The 18,824-nt window shown below is 37.2% G+C and overlaps 1 protein-coding gene across 2 annotated transcripts in view; it reads right to left on the reverse strand.

The window, feature by feature from the left end:
• TDRD3 (tudor domain containing 3) overlaps positions 1 to 18,824 on the reverse strand; it is a 229,796-nt gene that overhangs the window by 118,703 nt on the left and 92,269 nt on the right. For both annotated transcript variants that reach the window (XM_040267150.1, XM_040267151.1), the window contains exons 4-5: positions 10,657 to 10,817; positions 1,538 to 1,679 (exon numbers count right to left, since the gene is read on the reverse strand). In XM_040267150.1, coding sequence (XP_040123084.1) covers positions 1,538 to 1,679; positions 10,657 to 10,817 — 303 coding nt within the window. The remainder of the gene's footprint in view (positions 1 to 1,537; positions 1,680 to 10,656; positions 10,818 to 18,824) is intronic.

An 18,824-nucleotide genomic window follows, 5' to 3' on the forward strand; every position in this document is an offset into this window, starting at 1 on the left:
AAAAACAAGCATTTTGAGTTTAAAAGTATGGTCGACTCATGTTGATGTATACCAAAAACCATCACAATATTGTAAAGTAATTATCCCCCAATTAAAATAATAAATTTTAAAAAAATAAATAAAACCAAAATAAAAAAAGCATGGGGACAATATGGTCATGCATGAATTAGGAGAGAAACTGGGACTACCCTGGTGATCCAGTGGTTAAGACTGCCATTCCAATTCAGGGGTCAAGGGTTCAATCCCTGGTTGAGAAACTAAGATCTCACATGCTGCACATAACAGCCAAAAAATAAAAATAAATAAGATAAGAATAATAAAATAATTTTAAAAAATAAAAGAGAAACTAAGACAAATTATCCTAAAATTGGGAAAATCTTTCTTCTTTTTCAAAAGAACAACTGAGAAAAGCCCAAAGAACAGAAGAGTAAATAGTTCCATTTAGCTAAAACAAAACCTATGTGAAAAAAATTAAGAAAGCTGAAAAGATAAACTAGAACTAGGGCTAGATTATAAATGACCTTGAATCCCCGACTAAGGTATGTGAAATAAAAGTAGGGTGTAGCATTGGTCTGAGTTATGTTAAAGATACTCTGGCAGAGTACAATAAATTAGAAGATAGAAGAAGGATATGTGGTAAAACCAGCTAAAAGGCTACTACAAATAGCCTGGGCCAGAGAATTAAACTACAGTAATATCAATGGAACCTGAGAGCAAGACACTGATGAGAGATCTGACTGCAGTTGACCAACAGAACTGGTGGCTAGAAGCAAAGTAGAAGGATAATTATTAGATAACATAGATGACTAGGAGGATGAAGATACTGTTAACATAAATGGTGAAAACATCAACTAATGTGACTACAAAGTCAAATGCAACAAGAATCCTTTCCTTATAGCGAAATTCGAATTTGCTTTCACTTGTATCTATGTGTGTTTATAGATAAGATAAATACATGTTATTCATACATAAGCACAAACACTTGTTTTCTGCAGAAAGAATTAAACACAGATATATTATACATAGGGCTTCCCTGGTTCAGTGGTGAAGAATCTGCCCACCAATGCAGAAGATGTGGGTTTGTTCCCCAGGTCAGGAAGATCCCCCAGAGAAGAAAATGGCAACCCACACCAGTATTCTTGCCTGCGAAATCTCATGGACAGAGGAGTCTGGCAAGCTGTAGTCCATGGGAGTCACAAAAGAGTTGAACATGACTTGATGACTAGACAAAAACAATATTACACATAGCTTATAACTGGTATCTTAGCAGTTTTAAAAACTTGTCAGTAAAGACTGACTTACAAAATATGTAATAAAATATAACAAATATTGAAAAAAGGCATCTGTCTTAGAAGAACAATATGCTTAAACAAAGGTAGATAATTTCTATACAGATCACTGTATTCCACTCTATTCAATTCTGGCATAAAGAACTAATTTTACTATTCATTATAGGATGATCCTTTAAAAGAAAGACAATAATAAAAAGGGTATAATATTTTAAAAGTTCAAACCATTCTTCATAGTCTATACTTACTCTCTGTAACTCCCACTTCTCAATGAGGTGTTCTACTTCACCACCGAGAACTGTGGTGTTAGAGTCATTCAGGAGTAGGAATCCATTCTTTATGTCCACAGCGCCTGAGAGTTTAACTTTAGTTCCAGGTGGTGTGTTTAGGCTAAAGCAAAGGAAAAAAAAAAAAAAAAGAGTTGAAACACATTTAAGCTCCTTCCCCAAACTAGAATCCAGTCCCATACTATGACCTAGTAAAATTCTTCAAAATGTACTAATGTGAAAACTATTTTTCAGGTGATGGGCTATATAGTGTGAACAGGTCATCAGGGAGAAGTCAGAAGACCAGGTACCAGACTGTCATTTTCTACCTTAACTTTTTTCTACATGTAAAAATATATGGATAATAGAAATCACAGCTCATGGACATAAAGATAAAGAGAACAAAAGATGTGAAAGTACTTCCATGACTCTATCATATAGTATAAATGTAAGATTTGCTCTCTTTTCCCCTTAGCTTTACAAACCTCATTTTTTTAAGGTGTTTAAAACTCTTTTATTAACCACAACAATTTTTAATGTATTATCAGTACAAATAGTAAAATGTCTCTTTTTTTCTTTTTTTTTTTAATTTTTATTTTTACTTTATTTTACTTTACAATACTGTATTGGTTTTGCCATACATTGACATGAATCCACCACGGGTATACATGAGTTCCCAAACATGAACCCCCCTCCCACCTCCCACCCCATATCATCTCTCTGGATCATCACCATGAACCAGCCCCAATCATCCTATATCCTGCTTCAAACATAGACTGGCGATTCGTTTCTTACATGATAGTATACATGCTTCAGTGCCATTTTCCCAATTCATCCCATCCTCTCCCTCACCCTGAGTCCAAACGTCCGCTAGACACATCTGTGTCTCTTTTGCTGTCTCGCATACAGGGTCATCATTACCATCTTTCTAAATCCATATATATGTGTTAGTATACTGTATTGATGTTTTTCTTTCTGGCTTACTTCACTCTGTATAATCGGCTGCAGTTTCTCCATCTCATTAGAACTGATTCAAATGTATTCTTTTTAATGGCTGAGTAATACTCCATTGTGTATATGAACCACAGATTTCTTATCCATTCATCTGCTGATGGACATCTAGGTTGCTTCCATGTCCTGGCTATTATAAACAGTGCTGCAATGAACATTAGGGTATATGTGTCTCTTTCTATTCTGGTTTCCTCGGTGTGTATGCCCAGCAGGGGGATTGCTGGGACATAAGGCATTTCTATTTGCAATTTTTTAAGGAATCTCCACACTGTTCTCTATAGTGGCTGTACTAGTTTGCATTCCCACCAACAATGTAGGAGGGTTCCCTTTTCTCCACACCCTCTCCAGCATTTATTGCTTGCAGACTTTTGGATCGCAGCCATTCTGACTGGTGTGAAGTGGTACCTCATTGTGGTCTTGATTTGCATTTCTCTAATGAGTGATGTTGAGCATCTTTTCATGTGTTTGTTAGCCATCCATATGTCTTCTTTGGAGAAATGGCTATTTAGTTCTTTCACCCATTTTTTGATTAAGTCGTTTATTTTTCTGGAATTGAGCTGCATAAGTTGCTTGTATATTTTTGAGATTAGTTATTTGTCAGTTGCTTCATTTGCTATTATATTCTCCCATTCAGAAGGCTGTCTTTTCACCTTGCTTATATTTTTCTTTGTTGTGCAGAAGCTTTTAAGTTTAATTAGATCCCATTTGTTTATTTTTGCTTTTATTTCCAGTATTCTGGGAGGTGGATCATAGAGGATCCTGCTGTGATTTATGTCAGAGAGTGTTTTGCCTATGTTCTCCTCTAGGAGTTTTATAGTTTCTGGTCTTACATTTAGATCTTTAATCCATTTTGAGTTTATTTTTGTGTGTGGTGTTAGAAAGTGATCTAGTATCATTCTTTTACAAGTGGTTGACCAGTTTTCCCAGCACCACTTGTTAAAGAGATGGTCTTTACTCCATTGTATATTCTTGCCTCCTTTGTCAAAGATAAGGTATCCATAGGTGTGTGGATTTATCTCTGGGCTTTCTATTTTGTTCCATTGATCTATATTTCTGTCTTTGTGCCAGTACCATATTGTCTTGATGACTGTGGCTTTGTAATAGAGCCTGAAGTCAGGCAAGTTGATTCCTCCAGTTCCATTCTTCTTTCTCAAGATTGCTTTGGCTATTCGAGGTTTTTTGTATTTCCATACAAATCTTGAAATTATTTGTTCTAGTTCTGTGAAAAATACCGCTGGTAGCTTGATAGGGATTGCATTGAATCTGTAGATTGCTTTTGCTAGTATACTCATTTTCACTATATTGATTCTTCCGATCCATGAACATGGTATATTTCTCCATCTATTAGTGTCCTCTTTGATTTCTTTCATCAGTGTTTTATAGTTTTCTATATATAGGTCTTTAGTTTCTTTACGTAGATATATTCCTAAGTATTTTATTCTTTTCGTTGCAATGGTGAATGGAATTGTTTCCATAATTTCTTTTTCTACTTTCTCATTATTAGTGTATAGGAATGCAAGGGATTTCTGTGTGTCAGTTTTATATCCTGCAACTTTACTATATTCATTGATTAGCTCTAGTAATTTTCTGATGGAGTCTTTAGGGTTTTCTATGTAGAGGATCGTGTCATCTGCAAACAGTGAGAGTTTTGCTTCTTCTTTTTCAATCTGGATTCCTTTTATTTCTTTTTCTGCTCTGATTGCTGTGGCCAAAACTTCCAGAACCATGTTGAATAGTAGTGGTGAAAGTGGGCACCCTTGTCTTGTTCCTGACTTTAGGGGAAATGCTTTCAATTTTTCACCACTGGGGATAATGTTTGCTGTGGGTTTGTCATATATAGCTTTTATTATGTTGAGGTATGTTCCTTCTATTCCTGCTTTCTGGAGAGTTTTTATCATAAATGGATGTTGAATTTTGTCAAAGGCCTTCTCTGCATCTATTGAGATAATCATATGGCTTTTATTTTTCAATTTGTTAAGGTGGTGAATTACAGTGACTGATTTGCGGATATTGAAGAATCCTTGCATCCCTGGGATAAAACCCACTTGGTCAAGGTGTATGATCTTTTTAATGTGTTGTTGGATTCTGTTTGCTAGAATTTTGTTAAGGATTTTTGCATCTGTGTTCATCAGTGATATTGGCCTATAGTTTTCTTTTTTTGTAGCATCTTCGTGAGGTTTTGGTATTAGGGCGATGGTGGTCTCATAGAATGAGTTTGGAGGTTTATCTTCCTCTGCAAATTTCTGGAAGAATTTGAGTAGGATAGGTGTTAGCTCTTCTCTAAACTTTTGGTAGAATTCAGCTGTGAAGCCATCTGGACCTGGGCTTTTGTTTGCTGGAAGATTTCTCATTAGTTTCAATTTCTGTGCTTGTGATGGGTCTGTTAAGATTTTCTATTTCTTCCTGGTTCAGTTTTGGAACGTTGTACTTTTCTAAGAATTTGTCCATATCTTCCACATTGTCCATTTTATTGGCATATAATTGCTGATAGTAGTCTCTTATGATCCTTTGTATTTCTGTGTTGTCTGTTGTGATCTCTCCATTTGCATTTCTAATTTCATTGATTTGATTTTTCTCCCTTTGTTTCTTGATGAGTCTGGCTAATTGTTTGTCAATTTTATTTATCCTTTCAAAGAACCAGCTTTTGGCTTTGTTGATTTTTCTATGGTCTCTTTTGTTTCTTTTGCAATTATTTCTGCTCTAATTTTTAAGATTTCTTTCCTTCTACTAACTCTGGGGTTTTCCATTTCTTCCTTTTCTAGTTGCTTTAGGTGTAGAGTTAGGTTATTTATTTGACTTTTTTCTTGTTTCTTGAGGTATGCCCATATTGCTATGAACTTTCCTCTTAGCACTGCTTTTATAGTGTCCCACAGGTTTTGGGTTGTTGTGTTTTCATTTTCATTTGTTTCTATGCATATTTTGATTTCTTTTTTGATTTCTTCTGTGATTTGTTGGTTATTCAGAAGCGTGTTGTTCAGCTTCCATATGTTGGAATTTTTAATAGTTTTTCTCCTGTAATTGAGATCTAATCTTAGTGCATTATGGTCAGAAAAGATGCTTGGAATGATTTCAATTTTTTTGAATTTATCAAGGTTAATTTATGGCCCAGGATGTGATCTATCCTGGAGAAGGTTCCGTGAGCACTTGAGAAAAAGGTGAAATTCATTGTTTTGGGGTGAAATGTCCTATATATATCAATTAGGTCTAACTGGTCTATTGTATCATTTAAAGTTTGCGTTTCTTTGTTAATTTTCTTTTTAGTTGATCCGTCCATAGGTGTGAGTGGGGTATTAAAGTCTCCCACTATTATTGTTATTGTTAATTTCTCCTTTCATACTTGTTAGTTTTTTGTTTTTTTTTTTTAATTTATTTATTTATTTTTAATTTTTACTTTACAATTCTGTATTGGTTTTGGCATAAATGTCTTTTAATGAATATTAAATACCAAAAATCTGAAGGTTTTTCTTCATAATGACACAATAAAAATAATCAAATTTGAAGAAGTACAAAGCAAAATTTTGCAGACACCATTGTCATTTACTAATAACAGGTGAATTATAGTCTAAATTTACTACATCACTTGGGGAGGAAGGGCAACCATTTTTTATAGAGAGAATTTCTAAACTCTATTAGCACCATTCAAACCTTATTATCAGTTGTTTATCTACAAACTAACAGGTCAGGTCAGTTCAGTTCAGTCACTTGGTCGTGTCCTACTCTTTGCGACCCTGTGAACTGCAGCTCTCCAGGCCTCCCTGTCCATCACCAACTCCCAGAGTTACCCTAAGTAACAGGTCAGGTAAAGCTTTAAAGCAAGTTTTCAGGGCAATGTTTACAGCTCCTTCTTTTAAGATACTTGGAGTCTATGATCTCAAAGGATGTTAAACAATTCTGCCTTGATAATTACAAGGTGTTAACATGTGGAGAGAAATGTGTAATGGAAAGAATTTTCCATTTTTCCAAACCTCATTTTATACTATGTTAAAAAAGTAAATTCCAATACAAAGAGATAACAAATCTGTAAGAAACCAAGACCTTTAACATCTATATAAACTACTGTAATCCACATAAAACAATGTTCTTTTTGTTAACCATCCAGTTAAAGATCAAATGAGAGTTATTTACTCTAAAGCATACTGACTTCAAAAGGATTTTTCCATAATAGGTTAACATTATCATATTTGGGACAAACATTATCACACTATGACCCCTTTTACAAAAACCAGAGAAAAAATTGTTTATCCTTCTACCAGTCTTTCAGTAAAGGAAAAAATGGAAGAAATCCATTTCATCACACAGGTTTATCCTAAAGTAAAAGCATATATACTAAGGCCCACAGCATCTCTTCAAACATAGCAGCAAGGGGTAAAGAACTGCAAAGAGGAATGAAGACGGTCCTAAAGCACTTAGGATAAATTAGAAAATCATGCTGAAAGGCTTTCACACTGTCACATTTTCAAAAATTTATAAAATTCACCATGTGGTATGTGTGTGTGCATACTAAGTCACTTCAGTCATGTCCGACTCTTTGCAACCCTACAGACTGTAGCCTGCCAGGCTCCTCTGTCCATGGGATGCTCCAGGCAAGAATACTGGAGTGGGTGATAGTGCAAAAGCAAATCAATTGGTGGAGGATGGGAGGAGCGTGGGGGGTGGTTCAGGATGAGGAGACACATGTTACTCCCCAAGATGGGGAGCACCCTTGGCTGATTCATGTCAATGTATCGCAAAAACCACCACAATATTGTAAAGTAATTATCCTCCAATTAAAATAAATAAATTAAATTTTTAAAAAAGCAAATCAATGAAAGCATTGGCATCTCTGTTTATTTTGAAGAAAAATGGTTGATAAAATGGTCATTAACAAGAAGACACAGAATATGCCTATTTTTAAGGTTTCAAAGATCCCATACAGAGTAAAACATTAATTGGTAAAAATTATCCTGAGGACCCCATGCTTAATCATTCTTAGTCATTTTATGTAACTTAACAAAACAAATGGTCATGGACAGCCTTGCCTAATTTAACTCTTAAGTAGAGAGCTATATGGTAATAAATGTAGGAAACTTTGCACAATGCCTATCAAACTTCAAAATCAGCAACAACTGAATACAGATACATTAAGTGAAGTTTTTCCCAGTTCCAGTTAAACAGCTGATACAGATTTTCTAACTCTATAGTCATCATTTAGGGATAAATTTAAAAAAATAAGCACCAAGAATACCAGGCTGCCCTACTCTTAACCTATAAAGAAATTATTAATGAATTACAATATTTGCATAAAACCAATGTATTCTTTAGAGCCATTTTTAGCCAATTTCTAACATACTGATATAATTGGAAAGTGTAATGAAAATGTAAAAGTCACAAATTAGCAATATAAGAAACTACATAAGACCTTAAAAAGTAGGAAGCAAATTACAGGGGCCTTTTCATTATGATAATATATTTTTAAAACCAAAAGCAAATGTGAAAGCAGATAATGAGTTATCTTTATGTACAATGACTATACCTTTCCAAACTCTTTCTCTAATAAGAGAGAAAAGACAGTGAATTATTTGGAGTCAGACATACAATCTCACTAGGCTAACTGAGAAAGAGTTATAGTCACCAAATTACAATTCTATTCCCACAAAAGAATAAACAGGTGCTAAAATTTTAATAAAATTTTTATTATATCACCTTTAGGGTCATAACTTACTCAGAGAGCATATTGCAATTTAACTAATACTTGATTGGCACTCCAAAGTTCCTTTATTCTCTCTCTTCATTGAAATTAAAAAAGAAAAAAAAAAAAAAACTTCAGTAAGAAATGAGGCTGGAGGTACGATAGATGAGTAGAAAGAAGCACCCCCAGAGAAATGCAACGCCCAGTGGAGAAAACACATTCTATACCAATTCCTGGTTTATCCTCCCTAGTGAGTTACAACCACTAATGACCAAACTTATTTCGAAAATAGTTTCCCAACTTGTTCGCATGGGAGAACACTTCTGTAAGCTACTGTTTCTATAGAACCAAAAGTAGTCATGCTATTTCAATGAAGAGCAAATGAGAAAGAAGCAACATTTTTTTCTCAATTGTCAAAATGTAATAAATTCAACAAAAGAAAACAGTGAACAGCATAAGAGACCCTCTTCTCTGGGCCAATCTTGTGCTTTCATTTACCACAGAAAAATATACAGCAGTAAAATGAGAGAATGAGCCATTACATAGCAAGTCTTCCTACTCAGTCATTTGTGAACTCCTTTGGCTTTGGAGTTCACTAAATGTGTCAAAGGAGGAAAGCCTGTATTTCTCCATAAAAGTACTCTTCAAAGAAAAGACAACATAATCACAAAGTCAATATACCCTGCTTTGTATACGAAAATCAGCATTTTAGACAAACATATATACTATCTTCTAAGGAAGGAGCCTCCCTCACCAAAGGCAGACACTAGCTGAAGGAAGAAAAAAAGAACGAGATCACTGACTATGGAATACAAGGCCTCAACCTACCATATTTCCTCCCATATACCACCATGCCAATCACCTAAGCTCCTCTAAGTGTAACTTTTCACTCATCTGTTGTCAAGGTACCCTGTCTTTGCATGTGCTATCCCCCACCCCAATCTCTCTCAAAATACCTATTCATATTTTAAGTCTTATTCCTGGCTCCCCTAGGTAAAGGCAATTTCCTGAACTCCTATTCATTTCAGATTATATATATATTATAATCTGTATGCTGTGTGCTTATCTCATTGCCATATAAGCTGCTGCTACTGCTAAGTCACTTCAGTCGTGTATGACTCTGTGCGACCCCATAGACAGCAGCCCACCAGGCTGGGATTCTCGAGGCAAGAAGTCTGGAGTGGGTTGCCATTGCCTTCTCCAATGCATGAAAGTGAGAAGTGAAAGTGAAGTTGCTCAGTCGTGTCCAACTCTTAGCGATCCCATGGACTGCAGCCTACCAGGCTCCTCCGTCCATGGGATTTTCCAGGTAAGAGTACTGGAGTGGGTTGCCATTGCTTTCTCCACCATACAAGCTACTTAAGGGGCAAAATCTAAATTCTTTTCATCTTTGACCCTCCAGCACCAGATAAAAATGTTAGAACAAATGCTTGGGCAGGAAAGAAGTATGGTCTCAGTATTAATATTAAATGGAAAAAGCACAAAAGACCCTGAGCAGCAAACATAAGCATGTAAAATGATTAAGAAAAGAAAAAAGGGAGGGGGACTGTTTGCAAATGTCCAGTGAAAATTCTCATCTCAGAAAAAAAGAGTTCAAACAGATCTAATGGAGACACTGATAATAATGGAGACACTTTCCCTTGCTTCTCACTGCTTTTTTCCATTCCAACAGGCATGACTCTAAAAGCCTATTATAAAAACAGGCAAAAGAAGGATTTGGAAAATTTTCCTTACAGAGTTATTCCTCCTCTTAGAAAGTGGAGCAACATACAAATCTCTCTAGCTTCAATCATTTCCCCCAAGAAAACTCATTTGCCTATAACTTTTTTAAACCACTAAACAGTGTGATGGACACAACTAACTGTCAAGGAAGAAACTGTAACATATTTAAATTTAAATTTAAAGAAATTTGGCAGACTGTAACATATTCAAAGAAATTTTGCAGATTGTAAAGTGTCTGCCTACAGTGCAGGAAACCCGGGTTCGATCCCTAGGTCAGGAAAATCCTCTGGAGAAGGAAATGGCAACCCACTCCAGTACTCTTGCCTGGAAAATCCCATGAACGGAGGAGCCTGTTAAGCTACAGTCCATGGGGTCGCAGAGTCAGACACAACTAAGTGACTTCACTTTCACTTTCTATTCTGAAAATTTTTAACGATCTAAAATTTAGTGATAAAATTGACAAGATTACTTTCCATGTAAGAACACCTTAAATTTCTGTTTTTGTTATTAATACTAAAGCAACTAAATCTAATTTAAAATATTTCTCTTTACAGATATAGCACAAACTCTCTAATTTATCCTGAAAAACTGTAACATGTACTTAAGAGTTGATTCCTTCTTTTCAAAGGTCTTAGAAACAAAATCCATTGTGAATTGTACCTTTAAACACAACAAATAAACACAATAAAGAGCCAATTACCTTATTTTTGACAAGTAACTAAATTCTACTGCTGTGCAACTTATATGACCATCAGTCATCTGTAAACGCAACATCCTTGGTGCAGCCTGAGATTCTTCATTATCCTTTGGTGCAGCAACATTGCGAATTTTTTGAATTTGCAAAACACATGGACCTTCAAGCTGTCAGAAGACAAAGGAATAAATATCACCTTTAGCCACAGCACTGTTTTCACTTTAATCTTTCTCTTTTCCTTAACGGTTATATTTTTTTATTTATAATGATATTTCAATTAAATAAGCTCAAATTTTAAACTGTTACATACATCAGGGTTTTTATTTAAAGATAAAACTTCAAAATTGTCTTTTGAAGGATTTTTAAAAATATAATTCTGAATTAATTTTCAGAAAACAAAGGAGAAAATGTTAGGGAAAAAGTTATTTTCTGAATTAATGTTAGATTAAAAGATGTTTTTCATCTTATGTGCTCTAAATTGTTCACATATAGCCTCCCTTTTCCACCCGTGTACATTAACAGACATTCTGGAATTAAAGACATTGGCAATTTTTTAAGGGATACAACTTCACAACAACAGTGGAAAGGACTGTTTTCTGTTCAAAAGTATCAAGTTTAAAGTATACTCTCGTGATGGGGTCTCCCCAGATGGCAGAGAAACAGGATGGGGAGACCACTTTCTCCACTATAAATTCATCAAAAGATCATTTGAATGTTGAACAATTTCAACAAAACAACTTGTGAATGATCGTGGAGGACCCCAGACACCCAGAAAGGCAGCCCAATCTCTTTGAAAGGAGGTAGGAGAAAATATAAAAGGCAAAAACAGAGACAAAGGATTTAGGGAAGGAGATCCATCCGGAGGAGGGAGTCATGAAGAAGTTTCCACACAACAGGAAACCCTCTCACAGGCATGTCAGTGGGGAGCTTTGGAATCTGAGGGCAATGTAACAGGAAGAAAAAAACAAACCACACAGAATATGTGCCTAACCACAACTACCAGTGGAGAAGCAGCTCAGACACTTGCGTTTGCCAGCGGTGAGTGGAGGCTGGGCAGGGAGGCATGGGCTGCACCGACGATCCATAGGGTGAGGACCGGGCTTGAATGCCCTGAGGACAATCTGAGGGGGCTAATGTGACATAGCAACCTAAACCGTGCCACTGCCAGAGAGACAAAAAGAAGGAAAAAGGACTTTTCCCTCTAAAGGTTCTGACTCCTTATGGTGACCCTTGGCACACTCATAGAACAAAGACTTGTGCCCTAGCAAACACCAAAGGAGAACAAGCCAGCTGCTGTTTAGGGCCCTCCCTCCTGGGAGGCAGAGATGCAAGTGTATGACAGCCAGAGCCGGAAGGCAAGGGGCCACTGCAATCTCAGCGCCAGAGACCACATCTTCCACCAAACTGTGAGCAGGCTACCAGTTGCTAACCACATCTTCCTGGGATCCTGGATGGCTGACATCTGCCAGGAGGGTCGAGCCTGAGATCAGCTCCCCAGAGGAGACACACAGCACATCTGGGACTGTGTCTTGGCCGTACACTTGGCAAACCGAGTGGCCGGGACCAGGGAAGTGATAAGACACATGGCCCAGCTGGGACAGTGCACTCACCAAGCAACCAGTCACCTGAGCTGCCTGGACCTGGAAAGGGCACAAACGTACAAACCAACCGCGTCTGTGCCCTTGCAGAGCACCGAGAACCTCAGTGGCTCAGACCTGGGACGTGTACAAAACACAAGGTCCACTTGGGACAGCGCCCTTACAGAGCACCCTGGAGCCTGAGTAGTGTGGACTGCAAAGTACATGCCGCCTTCGCCTGTGGCAAACCAATTGTGGTTCATCCACTGTGAGCACCCCCCACTCGTGCCAGAGCTATCTGTTTAGAGTGTCCCTCCCTCTCCACAGGACAACTAAACAAGTAGCCTAAATAAGTGGCCACCTTCATTCCCTCATATCAGGGCAGAAACTAGACACTGAAGAGACTTGCAAAAGAAGAAGCCAAAATAAACAAAGAAGGGGGAAACTCCTTCCACAGACTAAAACCCAGCAGGTAATGCTGGGACTGCACATTTTTCCCTGGTGGCTCAGACGGTAAAGCGTCTGCCTGCAATGCGGGAGACCCAGGTTCAATTCCTGGGTCGGGAAGATCCCCTGGAGAAGGAAATGGCAATCCACTCCAGCACTCTTGCCTGGAAAATCCCATAGACAGAGGAGCCTGACAGGCTACAGTCTATGGGGTTGCAAAGAGTTGGACACGTCTGAGCGACTTCACTTGTAGACCTTGAGAAGAAGTACAAGCTAGAACAATGGACTATCTGACACTGAACTGACCCCACACTACCCATAACAGTGCCAGAGAAATTCCTCGATATATTTTACTATTATCACTTTGCAGTTAAAAAAAAATTATTTATTACTCCTTTAACTTTCATTTTTATAGCCTACTATTACCTCTCTGGAGAAAAAAAGACCTATTTTTTAAAACTAATTACATATATATTTTTTTCATTTTTCTGACTGATTTTGTTTTCTATTATTTATATTGAATTTTTGAGAGTTAAATCTCTATTCTAGTTTTTAATCTTTCCTTTTTTTAATTTGTTATCAATTTTGCACCTTTAGGAATCTAATCTTCAGTATCCATTTTCACTGAGGGACTTGATTACTGGCTTGACTGCTCTCTCCCCTTTTAACTCTCCCTTTGCTCCTCCTGGTCACCTCTATCTCCTTCCTCCCTCTTCTCTTGTTTATAAAACTCTGTGAGTCTTTCTGGGTGTTTCTGGCTGCAGAGAGTTGTTTCACCATTAACCTAGGAGTTTTATCTTCTGCACTGTATGGATGGAGAAGTGTTGACATTCTTATAGGAGGAGGACCTAAGGCAAGAGGCTCAACTACAGAACTCTAGAATATCAGAAAACTCCTGACTGCAGGGAACATTAATAGACAAGAGCCCACCAAAAGTCTCCATACCTACACTGAAACCAAGCTCCACCCAAGAGTCAACAAGCTAACTAAGCTAATTAACACCACACTAACTCTCCAGAAAAACAGTAACACAACCCTGAACATTAAAAGATGGGCTGCCCAAAGCCATACCAAACCCACAGACATCCCCAAACTCACTACTGGACACTTGACTGCAGTCCAGAGAGAAGAGATCCAGTTCCACCCATCAGAACACAGACACAAGTGCCCCCAAGGAAACCCCAAAAAGCCACTGGTCCAACCCCACCCACAGGGAGCAGAATTCAAAATTAAGAGGAACCACAATCTTCTAGCCTGCAGAAAGGAAGCCCCAAACACAGCAATCTAAACAAAATGAAAACACAGAGAAATATTCATCAGGTGAAGGAACATGACAAAAACCCACCAAACCAAACCAAAGAGGAGGAGATAGGGAGTCCACCTAAAAAAGAATTCAGAATAATGATAGTAAATATAATCCAAAATCTTAAAATGGAGTTACAGATAAACACACTAGAGACAAGGATTGAGAAGAAGAAAGAAATGTTTAACCATGACCTAGAACAAATTAAAGAAGGGTCAAGCAATAATGGACAATGCAATAACTGAGATTAAAAACACTCTGGAGGGAACCAACAGTAGAAAAACTGAGGTAGAAGAGAGGATAAGTGAGGTGGAAGACACAATGGTGGAAATAAATGAAGCAGAGAGTTAAGAAGGAAAAAAGAAAAAAAGAAATGAGGACAACCTCAGAGACCTCTGGAATGATGTTAAACATCGCAATATTCAAAAATAGGTGTCCCAGAAGAAGAAAACAAAAAGAAAGGGATAAGAAAAAACTTGAGGAGATAATAGTCAAAAACTTCCCTAAAATGGGGAAGGAAAAGTCATCCAAGTCCAAGAAACCCAGAGAGACCCAAACAGGATAAACCCAAGGCAAAATGCCTGAAGACACATATTAAACAAACTAACAAAAATTAAACACAAAGAGCAAATATTAAAAGCAGCAAGGGAAAAGCAACAAATAACACACAAGGGGATAAGGATAAAAGCTGATCTTTCAATAGAAACTCTTCAGACCAGAAGGGAATGGCAGGACATACTTAAAGTGATGAAAGAGAAAAATCTACAACCCAGATTACTGTACTCAACAAGGATCTCATTCAGATATGAAGCAGAAATCAAAAGTTTTACAGACAAGCAAAAGCTGACTGTAAATTCAGCACACCAAATCAGCTCTTCAACAAATGCCAAAGGACCCTCTCTAGACAGGAAACACAGAAAGGGTTTATAAAAATGAACCCAAAACAACAAAAGAAATGGTAAAGGGATCATGCTGCTACTAAGTCACTTCAGTCGTGTCTGACTCTGTGCGACCCCATAGATGGCAGCCCACCAGGCTCCTCCGCCCATAGGATTTTCCAGGCAAGAGTACTGGAGTGGGTTGCCATTACCTTCTCCGAATAATTACCTTAAATGTAAAGAAAGCTACCTAAAATAATCACCTTAAATGAAAAGAAATTTTGGGGGTTAAACACACCAACCAAAAGACAGACTGGCCAAATAGATACAAACGCAAGACCCCTATATATGCTGTCTACAAGAGACCACCTCAAAACCAGGGACACATACAGACTGACAGTGAAGAGCTGGAACAGATATTTCATGCAAAAGGAGACCAAAAGAAAGCAGGAGAAGCAATACTCATAACAGATAAAATAGACTTTGAAATAAAGACCATGATGAGAGACAAAGAAGGACACTACATAATGATCAAAAGATCAATCCAAGAAGAAGATATAACAATTATAAATATATATGCACCCAACACAGGAGCACTTCAATACATAAGGCAAATGCTAACAAGTATGCAACAGGAAATTAACAATAACACAATAATAATGGGGACTTTAATACCCCACTCACACCCATGAAGAGATCAATCAAACAGAAAATTAGCAAGGAAACACAAACTCTAATGATACAATGGACCGGTTAGACCTAATTGGTATCTATAGGGCATTTCACCCAAAAACAATGGAATTTACCTTTTTTTCCTCAAGTGCACACAGAACATTCTTCAGGATAGAGCACATCCTGGGCCATAATTCTAGCCTTGGTAAATTTTTTAAAATTGATATCACTTCAAGCATCTTTTCTGATCACAATGCAGTAAGATTAGATGTCAACTACAAGAAAAAACTGTTAAAAATCCAACGATTTGGAGGCTAAACAACACACTTCTAAATAACCAACAGATCATGGAAGAAATCAAAAAGGAAATAAAAATATGCATAGAAAGAAATAAAAATGAAAACACAACAATCTAAAACCTACAGGATTCAGTAAAAGCAGTGCTAAGAGGGATATTCATGGCAACACAAGCCTACCTCAAGAAACAAGAGAATCATCAAATAAACAACCTAACTTTACACCTAAAGTAACTAGAAAAAGAACACAAAAACACCAAAGTTAGTAGAAGGAAACAAATCATAAAAATTAGAGCAGGTCAAAATGAAAATGAAATGAAGGAGACTCTAGCAAAGATCAACAAAACTAAAATATGGTTCTTGAGAAGATAAGTAAAATAGACAAACCATTAGCCAGACTCATCAAGAAAAAAAGGGAGAAGAATTAAATCAACAAAGTTAGAAATGAAAATGGAAAAATCACAACAGACAACACAGAAATACAAAAGATCATCAGAGACTACTATGAGCTACTATATGCCCATAAAATGGATAACTTGGAAGAAATGGACAAATTCTTAGAAAAGAATAACCTTCCAAAACTGAACCAGGAAGAAATAGAAAATCTGAACAGACAAATCAGAAGCACAGAAATCGAAAGTGTAATCAAAAAACTTCAGCAAACAAAAGTCTAGGACCAGACGGCTTCACAGCTGAATTCTACCAAAAATTTAGAGAAGAGCTAACACCTACCCTACTCAAACTCTTCCAGAAAGAATATACCTCAACATAATAAAAGCCATATATCACAAACTCAAAGCAAACATTATCCTCAATGGTGAAAATTGGAAGCATTTCCTCTAAAATCAGGAAAAAGACAAGGGTACCCACTCTCATTCCTACTAGTCAACATAGTTTTGGAAGTCCTAGCCACAGCAATCAGAGAAGAAAAAGAAATAAAAGAAATCCAGACTGGAAAAGAAGTAAAACTCTGACTGTTTGCAGATGACATGATCATCTACATAGTAAACCCTAAAGGTACAACCAGAAGATTACTAGAGCTAATCAATGAATATGGAGAAGGAAATAGCAACCCACTCCAGTATTCTTGCCTAGAGAATCCTGCAGACACAGGATGGGCTGCTGTCCATAGGATCACACAGAGTCGGACACAACGGAAGCGACTTAGCAGCAGCAGAAGCAATCAATGAATATAGTAAAGCTGCAGGATATAAAATTAATACACAGAAATCCCTTGCATTCCTATACACTAAGAATGAAAAAACAGAAAGAGAAATTAAGGAAACAATCCCATTAACCATTGCAATGAAAAGAATAAAATACATAGGAAAAAACAAACAAATGGGACCTAAATAAACTTAAAAGCTTTTGCACAATGAAGGAAACTATAAGCAAGGTGAAAAGGCAGCCTTAAGAATGGGAGAAAATAATAGCAAATGAAACAACTGACAAAAATTAATCTCCAAAATAAATAAGCAGCTCATGCAGCTCAATACCAGAAAAACAAGTAACCCAATCAGAAAGTGGGCCAAAGAACTAAACAGATGTTTCTCCAAAGAAAACGTACAGATGGCTGATAAACACATGAAAAGATGCTCAACATCACTCATTAGTAGAGAAATGCAAACCAAACCACAATGAGGTATCATCTCACACTGGTCAGAATGGCCACCATCAAAAAGTTGACAAACAGTAAATGCTGGAGAGGATGTGGAGAAAAGAGAACCCTCTTACACTGTTGGTGGGAATGCAAACTGGTACAGTCACTATGGAGAACAGTGTCGAGATTCCTTAAAAACCTGGAATCTGGTAAAGAACTGCCATATGACCTAGCAATCCACTGCTGGGCATACACACCGAGGAAACTGGAATTCAAAGAGACACATGTATCCCAATGTCCATCACAGCACTGTTTATAATAGCTAGGACATGGCAGCAACCTAGATGTCCATTGACAGATAACAGATAAGGAAGTTGTGGTACGTATACACAATGGAATATTACTCAGCTATAAAAAGAGAACACATTTGAATCAGTTCTAATGAGGTGGATGAAACTGGAGCCTATTAGAATAAAGTAACTCAGGAAGAGAAATAGCAATACAGTATATTAACAAATATATATCGAATTTAGAAAGATGGTAATGATGATCCTTTATGAAAGGCACCAAAAGAGATACAGATGTAAAGAACAGATTTTTGGACTATGTGGGAGAAGGCGAGGGGGATGATTTGAGAGAGTAACATTGAAATATGCATATTACCATATGTAAAACAAATGACCAGTGCAAGTTCTATGCATGAAGCAGGGCACTCAAAGCCAGTGCACCGGGACAACCCAGAGGGATGGGCTGGGGAGGGAGGCGCAAGGGGGGTCCAGGATAGGGGGACACATGTGCACCTGTGGCTGATTCATGTTGCTGTATGGCAAAAAACACCAAAAGATTTTAAAGTAATTATCCTTCAATTAAAATAAACTAATTTAAAAAATTTAAATGGAGGAAAGAGGATAATAAGTTGGCCTCAAGCATAGATCATATTATACACCAGATTACTACTGAATGCTAGCTGTGATTTTCTTTGAAGTAGCAGGTTTATTTCTTTTTAAATATTGAATGAAATAGGCTAATTTAATATAAAAATGTTGTGACTTCCAGATAGCAAAAATGTACTCATTAAAAATATTTAAAAGTAAAAAAGAAAAAGAGGCAGTTCACTCCAGACAGGTAAGTAGCAGGTTTATAAGTAAGAGAACGTACACGAGAGGTTTGTCTTGCATGGCTACAAGGTGAGTAGATCTCTGTAGCCATCCATCACAATCTTAAAAGTGCATACGAAGGTTCTAATGTAGTTCAGTCACATGTACTGTCCAGATGGTCTCAACAGCACATTGTTCTCTCAGGGCTACATCCTCAAACCAAGCTCACACTGTGGGAATGTTGGGCAGCACCTACATTCCAAGTACAGGAAAGGGGTGAAGAGTCTCTAACTGTCCAGGTCCA

The sequence above is a fragment of the Oryx dammah genome, unplaced genomic scaffold (assembly GCF_014754425.2).
Source record: "Oryx dammah isolate SB20612 unplaced genomic scaffold, SCBI_Odam_1.1 HiC_scaffold_24, whole genome shotgun sequence".
Classification (NCBI taxonomy): Eukaryota; Metazoa; Chordata; class Mammalia; order Artiodactyla; family Bovidae; genus Oryx; species Oryx dammah.